The 11,474-nt window shown below is 26.9% G+C and overlaps 1 protein-coding gene across 1 annotated transcript; it reads left to right on the top strand.

Annotated features, from left to right (window-relative positions):
• On the top strand, nt 1-8,403 carry LOC129961094 (malonate--CoA ligase ACSF3, mitochondrial-like). The gene is made up of 6 exons (XM_056074914.1): nt 1-823; nt 1,085-1,240; nt 2,848-2,996; nt 3,914-4,059; nt 6,336-6,569; nt 7,559-8,403. The coding sequence occupies exons 1-6, from the start codon at nt 191-193 to the stop codon at nt 7,927-7,929; spliced, it is 1,689 nt and encodes a 562-aa protein (XP_055930889.1). The 5' UTR covers nt 1-190; the 3' UTR covers nt 7,930-8,403.
• Nucleotides 8,404-11,474: the final 3,071 nt, after the last annotated feature.

The raw sequence follows: 11,474 nt of genomic DNA, 5'->3' as shown, positions 1-11,474 counted from the left end.
AACGGCAGTCTCTAATCAATACTTCCCGCTCCCCATCTAGATTTGAACAACTTGTTATTAAATTTATTTATTTTTTGTTGTTGCAATTTCGACTCTTATCGCGATATCGTAGTACTAACCTATTTGGAGCGTTTTATCAGATACAGATTATACTGTTCTTGTAAGCGGTTTAATTAGGGAAGAGAGAAAAATGAATCGAATTTTCTGTTTTCTTCACCCAAAAAATTATATTGAAAAACAAATTTCTTTTTATTTTAGTAAAACATTCTCAACAAAAAATTTCAAACCATTTTACGACAGTTTTCTGCAACATTCTGATAATATAGCTGTAATTGATAATCGTGGTTCGTTTAGATATAAAGATATTTTGCATACTAGTTATCTTTTAGCCCAGAAAATTAAAAAAATAATTCCTAACTCTAATGAAAGGATTTCTTTCCTGTGTTCAAGTGATGCTACTTATGTGTCTGTGCTATTAGCTTGTTGGATTACTGGTAACACTGCAGTTCCTTTATGCAGTGCACATCCCCCTTCACTTTTAGAGTATTATATTACTGATTCACAAAGTAACCTTTTAATTTCAAATGAAAAGTATGTGGAAACAATAAAAAATATTGCATCCAAGTCCAATCTTCCTTACTTTACTGTAGATCATGATATATTATCTAGCTCGTCAACTGTTGATCATCATCAATTATTACAATCAGAGTTCTTTTCATGGGATTCTAGTTATGAGAACAAAAGAGGGCTTATAATTTACACCAGTGGAACTACTGGTCGACCCAAAGGTGTTGTTCTAAATCATGGTACCCTTCATGCACAGGTTAGTCAATATTCTTATTATTTAATTTTTTTTTTAAGAAAAAGAGTTTGTATCTTATAAACTTATATATATATATATATATATATATATATTATAAATGATATGTAATTCTTGGAAGTAGAACATTTTATTATTAAAAAACTCAAAAAATATTCCATTTCGCACAGTATATTGTTTATAATATGTAATATGATTGATGTCACAACTTAGTTTTTAATTGTTTTAATATAATGATTATTGAATTATTTTTTCATTACCTAGACTTCAGCTGTTATTAAAATGTGGGAAATTTCATCAACTGACTCTATTCTCAATTCTTTGCCTCTTCATCATATACATGGAATTATGAATGCATTACTTTGTCCTATAAAAGTTGGTGGCACAGTTGTCTTTCAGCAGAAATTTGATACAGTAGAGGTAAACTATTTAGAACTAACCTTATAATCATATAATTCAACAAGCACTATACTATAATAAAATAAAATATATTTTATATGTATTAACATTGTGTAGGTTAAACATGGAATGCAATTGGAATTTTATTATCATATAGCTAATAATGAACAAATAAACTAATTTTTGATATTTGCATGAAGCCAAACTAGATATTTAAAATCAATGATTTACCTATTAAATGACAAATTTGTCAAAAATGGAACTATATGATAAAAGTACAAATGTTCAAAATTGATGCTCTAGAATTACTTGCACATTATGTCTTACATAGTAAGAAAGACTAACTTTAAATTAAATTATACTTTACAATATGAAGAGTTGAGAATCAAAGTGGACCAATGCACAATTTGCACTAAATTAGGCATTGTATTTTGTAATCGTTGAAAGTAAACTATTTGAAAAGTACTGGTATCTAGTATAGGTAGCTAAAATTTTTTATTCCTATCAGATTTTAAATGAAAACATATTTTTCCTTTCAATATTATGCCTTGATTATATATGCCAATATTATGTTTAATGAAAAATATGGCTTAATTTACTCTAATGCTCAGTTTTTGTTTGACTGTTCTAAAATTGTTTATACTGAGCTATTTAAGGCATCAACTTTATATGAAGAACCAGAGTTAAGGTATTTATGCCATTGTTATAGTTTAAGGTTGCATTATAATTCAATGATGTGAGCTTTTTAATTCTAAATATTTTTAGTTATTAAAACTTTCAGTGCTGTGATCAGAAAAACTTTAGTTTTTTATCTTTTAATATTTTACATATTTGTGGGGGAAAAAAATTCTTCAGCTATATCAGATTATTTAAAGTAAATTGGTTTCAGTGTAGATCAGCACCTGATTTCCGACTGGGCTACTGGTCTAGGGGTCACAAGCAGGTTGATTAAAAAGTATTAGTGTAAAAGCCAAATTAATAAATCTAAAAAATACAAATTCTATGAATAATATTGTATTAGGATAATAGGATCTTTTTTCTTTTTTTTTTTAAGTCAAGTTCCTATCTGTTGTATTATTTTCAATTTCAATTTTGCAGTACTTATAAAGGCTAAGAATCTGTTTAAATAAGATAAGGTGCAAATATTAATGCCTTATTGTAAAGAGTCAAAATAAATAAATAAAACATATTCATTATCACAAGGTTATTACTAAAATAAAAATAAAAATTAACTTAAAATAAATCATTAACATAATGTCAAGTTAAAAATGTATAAAAGTATGAAACTAAATTGACCAGTTTATTAAGAGAGAGACCTCATAATGTACAGTGTCTATGGCCATAAATTGCTTAAATCTGCCACTGGTATAGATGTTAAATTATTTTTCAAAAATAAGAAAGTACTATTGCAAGTTCGGAAATAAAGTATTTTTATTGTAAAATAATTATGAAATTATTTTAAATCTAATAAATAAAGACTAAATTCTCAAATTAACTGACGTTTTTTTTTTTTTTTTTTTTAATCTTCATACTAATGAATGATTGGTAAAATAAAATAAAATATAATGAGGTTGTGATAAATTCTGAATGGTGTGAAAACTAAAATTTCTTTTTTGTATCTTTTTAAGGCATGGAAACACTTTCTTAACATGGATAACAAGCCCAGGGTAAATCTGTTTTTTGCTGTTCCTACTATGTACGCAAAGTTAGTGCAAGAATTTGAGAAAGTTGGGAAAAGTGAAAGTGAAGCTAGAAAGCAATGTTTGAAATCAATGAGGTACATTTTAAATAATTAAAATAATTCCATTAACTCCTTTTGTTTAAGTATCTTTAATACATCCTTGCATGTTTAAAAATTATTCCTTATGAACTTTCTTAATTCATCAATTTTTGTATAGTAAACAATTGAATCTAAAATTTCATTTGAGGTTATTAATCTACATTTGCAAATTTTTGTCAAATTTTGTTGCAATCTAAGTAAATACCAAGATGTTATGATCTACATTTGTTATCTGTTATTTTTAAATAATTACAATAAATAAAATAAGTCATTTATTTTATTTTATAAATAATAAATTATTAATTAAATAATTTTTTTAATAATTTATTTCGGAAATATGGTAAATCCTCAATTCATAGAAAATAAGTTATTTGGTGTGCTATTACATTGTATAAACTTTCTTCCCTTCATGTATGTAAATGACTGTATTGTTTATCATAATATTTTATTCAACTATTTTGGAGAGTATTTGCTTAAAATTAAATGGAATGATACTTTAGTAATAATTTTGTGGAAAGTTTTGTTATATATTTCTGTTATTTCATTTCAATTTCTGTTTATCATGATTAAGTATATTTGTTTCTATAATCATGAATATTAATTATGAAATGTATTGAATAAATTCGGTATATTCTATCATGCTATTGATGTGATGTATATATTATTCTATACTTATATATGTTCATAAAACTGCAGTAGGATAATCTTAAATTTTTCAAAATGATTTTAGTTATTTATATTTATTCTTCAGTGTAAAGTTTTGTCATTCTTTCCACTTATTTTTTGCTTTCCAATTAGTAACAAACATCATTAACTTCAGTTAAATTGCAGATGATTCATTTAAGCTGCTTTTCACTTGTTTATTTCTTTGTCTGCATATCATGACATGTGAAAGGGAACTTCTTTCTACTTAGGTTAATGTGCTCTGGTTCTGCATCTTTACCAGTACCAGTTTTCTGTCGTTGGGAAGATATTACAGGCCATCGTATTGTTGAACGTTTTGGAATGTCTGAAATTGGAATGGCATTGTCTACTCAATTAAAGGGGCCCCGTGAGGCAGGTATTTACTGCCTTTTTTTATGTACCATTTTAAAACTGAATATGGACTTTGTTTTCCTTTTAACAGACATATAAAATTTTAAGTGTTTGAAGATAAAAAATTTTATGAAAATGTCTGTGATAATTGAAATTGAAAGTATGTAACACTTACAATTAGACTGCCTGTGTATTCTTCATTTTAAATCATTTGGACCATGCATTTAATAAACATGTAGCACAGTTAAATATGCATTTAACTTTTAGATTATGAGAGGATGAAATTTCAAAATAACCTTTTAAAATGAGGATTCTGTTGGAGAAAAAATGCTTCTGCTCTTTTAGTCATGCGCTAATTACATGAAAGATTCACAATCCATGACATTATTTGATTAGCAATTAATCTAGGGATTATGTATGAGGTGATAAATTGGAACATAGAATCAAGCTTTCAGGTTGATTAGAATTACTTAGATTAGTTCTGCAAAGGGAATGAAATTTTAATGGTTTTGCTTTACAGCCTGTATGTAGTCTTTTATGTTGAAGAAAAAAATTCAGCTGATGCATCCACCATCTGTACTGCTTATTAAGAAAAGTTAATGACTAAAAAAAATAACATGAAATGTTTCTTGCAGAAAATATATTGAAATGTCTTAAGAGTCTTGTGTTATAATGCAAAGCACATGCCTATAATTATTGCATTGAGGACAATGGAGGCTATATGTCTGAATTAACTTTGAAACCCTCAACAAATAATGTCAATGGTAATATTTCCATGATGGCTTGATATCTAAAAGGTTAAGAGAAAGGTTAAGGTTTAGAGTAAAAATTAGTAAAATTTTGAACATATATATATATAATATGTAATGATATTTTAAACGAATTTAAATCCAAATTAATTCCTAAAGTTTTATTTTAATTTAACCCACAGTAACTTCATTCTAAAATATTCTCTTATTTCCTGATTGCATTCCACTTTTTCTATTTAATTAATTCAAGAGAAGCTTCGCTATGCTTAGGTCGGCAATTCACACACTCTACTTGAAGGGATAGAAAAATGTTCAGTAAGCACATTCTTTTTAAAAGATCTCTGTTTCCCTTACTTGTGATTGACATGCATCAGAAATCCCTATCAATATCTCATAAGACTAGGGATAATTTACTTATTGCTTCTTCCCTCACTTCTTGCTTAATCTGTTGCTGTGAGCGGATGTGCTTTGTCCGCGCCTCTTGTAAATAAATTATGCCTTCCCAGAATGCAATTAATGCGAACTTTAAAATTGAAAGTCTCTTCACTGTCTTCGAAACTGCCTTCTGATTAAAAAAATTATATGCTTACTTATATATAATGTAAACATATAATTTTTTGAATCAGAAGGCAGTTTCTAAGACAGTGAAGAGACTTTTGAGATTTTTTTGGCATTGTTTTATTTCATCCCGGGCTGATAGGCTTGAATTAATTAATTAGTGAAAGTGGAATTGGATCAGGAAATAAGAGAATATTTTAGAATGAAGTTACTATGGGCTAAATTAAGATAAAATCTTAGAAATTAATTAAATTGAATTTGGAGTTTAAAATATCATTTTATATATACATATATATTATTGGGAAAACATTCATAAGTTGTATTAAGAAATGTCATTTTTTGTTTCTTTAAAAAATGTAAAGAATAATTTTGGTAGCAAGTGTTATGTATTTTTATTTATATTATTGAGTAGGCACATTTTTGTGTAGAAAGAATTTGCATAAATTTTTAATGCATTTTTCTTTCAGATGAATATTTTAAAGTTCTTCTTTAAATTCCAAATGTAATGGGAAAAGTAAAAAGGTTGTAGTTTTTCTCCCTCTTGGGAAAAAAAAAGTAACTATTTGATACTTTTACAAAAGACTCTTTTGTAATAAGTTGTAGGTCTCCTTGCAACATTAATTTGAGGGGGTGGGGCTTAAATTGCCTTTCATCTTAGTTTTTATCAAATTGAAAACTTTTTCATTTTGGTGGGGCACCATACAGTTTTCTATATTTATTTTAAGCTAACTGAGATGGAGTACTATGCATATTCCAAACTTAGAAAATGCTCAGGAAGCAATCGGTCTCTCCATTCATAGTTCTAAATATCTCTATACTAGTATTAAGTCTTGTAAATTAGTTTATCGAACTGCTACTATCTCTTACCCTGAATCAGTTGTGATATCAATGCAACTATAAGGGTGTTTTAAATTAGTAGTTGTCTTATTCTAATTATTCTAATTTAGAACTCTGTCTTATTATTAATTGTATGTTCATTTTTATATCTTATTAGGTACTGTTGGGGTTCCTTTACCTGATGTTGAAGTTAAAATACGAAAAATAAGTGATGAATCTTCAAATGAAGCAATTGATTTGGTCGTGGGTGATTATTCTCAAGTAAAAGTTCTAACAGGGGGTGATACTTCTGGTGAGCTACTTGTTAGAGGTCCTAATGTGTTCAAGGAGTATTGGAATAAGGAAAAGGCTACTAAGGAAGCATTTACAGAAGATGGTTGGTTCCTCACAGGTAATTATTCAAGGACAAACTGGAAAATCTTTCTTTGGGGATGTAACCTATAGGGATAAAAGCAATACTTTTTATTGGCACTGGTAAATATTTATTCTTTTCTTTATATATGATTTGTTGTGAACTCTGGTGTGCTTGTCTGAACATCAAAAGTTTAAAGCCTGCATTAACAGAGGTCTAAAAAAAATTTCTATTGCTATTGAAATTGTATTGCTATTTTAGCCAAGTAAAAGAGGATCATTAACTCATCAAGATATTAGAGTCTTCATGGTCCTCAGAGATTTCTCCCCTTTTGCTTTAGACCTGTTTATATTCTCATTATGTAACATTCCACAATAGCTTTTTCAAATTGACAAATTATTTTTTAAAAAAATTGGTTGGCTTGTTTTTAAATTGATAATAAAATAACTTACTACTATTTCTTATCCTGTAATTATAATAAAAAGGTAGTAGATCGTGGCAAGTAGATTATTAACAATGCTTCTTGTAATGGGAAAACATGTATTCTTTATTTTTGCTACTCACATATTGAATATATAGGGCATGTAATGTAGCTGCAAATTATTTGTACCGAAAAAATCATAGTCTTCTCAGTTGACTGCTGTTAGATGGGATGCAAATGAGTTTATGCTTAAAATTTGGAAAATTTTGCAGATATAAAAGTGTTTCCTGTGTTTTGATTTGCAAAAAGATAAGTACGAAGATCTATAAGATAAGTCTTCTATTCATTTTCACTTAAGTTTTTAAATATTGTATATGTTTTAGTTGTTAGAAAATATTATAGAAAAAAACGAATTATATTATTTTAGATCATTTTCCAAAAATTTAAGTGGAATTAATTTTTATTTTTCATATTATTTAACTCTATTTGTATCACACTTTTAAATTTACATTTTACTTATCTGCAGGATTTATAGATTTGTTTTGATAAACAATAGCTTAAAACAGGGTTTCTTTCTATTAAAAAAAATCCCCTTTTGTTATTATAGGTGATACTACATGTTTTGAGAATGGAGCTTTTAAGATTCTCGGAAGAACATCTGTTGATATAATAAAAAGTGGAGGATATAAGATTAGTGCTCTTGAAGTTGAATCCTGCTTACTTCGACATCCTGATATTGTTGAATGTACAGTGCTTGGACTTCCTGATGATGTATGGGGAGAAAGAGTTACTGCTATTATCGTATTCAAGAAAGGTAAAGAAGTATCAGATGCTGAGCTCAAAACTTGGTGTAAGCAATATATACCTCCATATACAGTTCCATCAATCATTAAACATGTTAACGCAATTCCTCGAAATGTCTTGGGAAAAGTCAATAAAAAAGAAATGAGAGCACAGTTAGCATCTGACAAAAAATGAAAATCATGTTTTGTGAATAATCAACTACTTACTATTTTTACTACTTAGAATCTTGTTTGTTACTTATTAAATTTCTTTTTTTTTTATTTAATTATATTTGATATATTTTGTCAAAAGCTGATAAATGTTTGAAGCAAAAAAAAGATGGAAAATCAACATTTAAGCAACTTTATTTTTAAAAATCTTTATTCAGTTATTCTTATTTGTAGAAGTTATTTTTACAATTGATGTAAATACAGGTAATTAATTTTAAAGCTGCGTTATATATTTAAATATTATAAAATTATAAAAGCAACATATAATAGTTTTATTTTGGCAATATTTCTGTTTAAGGTGATTTAACATTTTATTATTTTCCTGTTTTAACATATATTAATAACTAATGAAACATATATTAATAATTATTGTATGAACAAATCTATTTTATGAAGTAAAAACATATCAGATTTTGTTTGGAGGTGATTTTTGTCAACTATCTTTTGTAGATTCAAATGAAAAATAATAATTTAAAGAATCTTATAGACAGTATTATTGTTGCATATATATTTAGTTTATGGAACTACTTATTTTTAGAATAGTTATATATATATATATATATATATATATATATATATATATATATATATATATATATATATATATATATATATATATATATATATATATATTAGTATTTAATTTGTTTAAATATTGTTTTCTTGTTAATTGTTGTGCTTATAAAGTTTTACAATAACAGATTATGAGTTTTTTTATTATCTTATTTTTAATATTTATTTAATGGCTAATTTTACTTTAATTTTTGTTCTAAAACTTTGAACATTTCTTAATTTGTGTAGTACTCACTGCCTATTTTTCTTTTAATGTCAAACAATTTTATGGAAACAAATTTAATATATCGAAATCTTGTCTAATGAAATGTGATTCTAAATGTTAATGGATATTTTGGCAAATAACATTGTAACAATTGTATTTTTTTATGGAAATATTTTCTATAAATAAATATTTTATGTGACTTTTTAACTTTTTTCAGTTTTGGCTTGATGTTTCTATTTTAACTGCATGTTGCAGAATTATCTATAATAGCAATGATTTTTTGTGGGTTTTAAGGATTAATTATATCACAAATGAGTAACAGTTAATATGCTGATATCTTTTAGTGTAGATCAAAGATGAAGTAATAACCCATAATTATTGTAATGTAAGTCAAAAAGAAGCAAAAGCATTGCATTTTTAATGTTTCATAAAGTTTCATAAAACTATTTTAAATGAACGGTTTAATTTGTAGTTGCATTAAATAAAGTGGTGACTAACATTATACTGTGATTGTAATAACCCAAATTTGAATCCTGGTCGTAGTTCTTTTTGTATATTTCTGCATGTGTGTATCTGTATATATGACCTGTCTGTGTGCTTGTATATATGACCATGGATGAGGTCTTAAGTTAAAATTAAACAAATTTTTGATATATCCCCTTATTACTAATATTTTTTTTTTTTTTTCAATTTCATTTTTTTATAAATAAAAAGCTTGTTATAGAATTAAAATTTTCATTTTTAAAACCTTTTGTGTTGACACTGCTTATAAAAACTGTTTGTTTGCAATTGAAAAATGCCATTTACAGGTATAATTTCGATTCAGAAACCAAGCATCGAACTATTAAAAGTTATAATTAGGAGAATATAGCCTTTGGTTTTGTCTATCAAACCAGTACTTAAGTTATATGATTCCCTAAGACAGTTTCATCAATGCCCTAAAGTGCTGAGTAACAAAATGTTTTATATTTTATGGAATTGTTGAATATTTTGAGCATTATTTGCCTGTAGCTAATAATTCTTTCTTTTTTTAAACTAGCACTTTGAAAATCCATGCATTAAAACTGACAGAATTTGTCTGAGCTGTGTTTCAAATATCAGCAAACTATGTTTTTAAAAGTTATTTTTTGAGGTAGAGAATTTCATTTTTAATGCCATTCTGGAAATTTTTAGTTTTTATAAATATGTGCTTTAAATAAAATATTTAGACTTAATAATGCAGACAGTATAGAGAATTCTCTTTTTAGTTTCATCACAGTAGCAAATGCAATGGAAATTTCAATTAAATATTAAACATAACTGTTTTTATAGACGTGGTTTATATCAATAAATGAATAAAAAAACATATATAATGCACAGAAAATACAAAAAAAGTTACATTATAAAGCATAAAACTTATTCTAAACACAGAAATCTAGATATTAATTATGCACCAGTTGAGATGTAAAGAGATCTGTTAGATTGTGGAAGATATCCAATAATCCCTCCCTTTATCGTATTCATCATTAATACAATTTTTTAAACAATCTAAATTCAGTTCAATGCTTTCAGATGTTTTCTTAAAAGTGTCTTTCGGGAATGTTATTTATAGGACATCTGCTTCCATGTCTTTAATAATTTTATTTTTATCCATTATCTTTCTCTTGATGAAATAGAACTTTCTGTTGACATGTCTTGTCCGGCAATTTTTTTTTTTGGGGGGGGGAGGCTTGTCCTTCACTATCAGTATCAGTATGAAATTGAAGCTTCAAAAAGATTATTTTCATTTAGTACGCTCAGTAATGAAACATACCATTTTACAGCACACATCAAATCTCATGGTGCCATCAGTTCCAATTCCATTGTTGACAAAGCCACAAGTTTCTTTTTATTGCTTTTGCAACCAACAACATTTCACGAAGTTTGAGAAAGTATTTACTGCAAGATTTTGAATCTACTAAAATATTTCAACTTGCATCTGTATAAGCTTTCAATGTGCCATGTGTTGAATTGAATCTTAGGCAATAATTCAGGGTTCATTTTAGATTAAATCTTAAGATTCGTTTAAGAGCTGTCCAATGGATCTCTCTTGGACTTTTGTTTGATTGTGACAGTTTACTTATAATGTATGAAATGCCAGATAAAGTTCTAATTGCGAGGGGCATTATGGTTCTTATAGGTTTTTGATGGAAAAGGTTTTAAATCACCATAGTTATCTAAACTTGTATCCCCTGTAATGCCACGTGTTTTCAATGGACTACAGTCAATTATATTTAATTTTTCTGGAATAGGATAACATTTTCTTATGCTTTTTTTATTTCCACAACAAAAAACAAACGTTGTAGAATAACTTGTTGTTGACCTGGAGATTTTGCAAGGCGATTACCAAATGAAAACAAAATGTAAAAATAAAAGACATGAAAAACGCAATAGAAATACAGACCAGTAGCTTAGCATGGGCTTCAGCTGCCCGGAGTGTATCCAAATTCGCCGCTCCCTTATTTTTAAGTATTTAAATCCAATAGGTTCTAAAATTTACGGAAATTCTTAAGAACTTTTCGGCAATAATAAATTTGTCATTATGTATTGTACAGAGTACAAATAAAGAAGACATATGTATGTTTTATAACATAATAAACATGTTCGTTACGAAAGTTCTTAAACGTATGCTACCTATTGGTATATACATAAAATTTTTTATATATGTCGAAAAGAAAAAAATTATCCCATATTAAATTAAAACCATATGAAAT

This window comes from Argiope bruennichi, chromosome X2, assembly GCF_947563725.1.
Source record: "Argiope bruennichi chromosome X2, qqArgBrue1.1, whole genome shotgun sequence".
NCBI classification, from domain to species: domain Eukaryota; kingdom Metazoa; phylum Arthropoda; class Arachnida; order Araneae; family Araneidae; genus Argiope; species Argiope bruennichi.
Note: the sequence above shows the minus strand (reverse complement) of the source record. Positions and strands in the feature narration are given on the sequence as shown.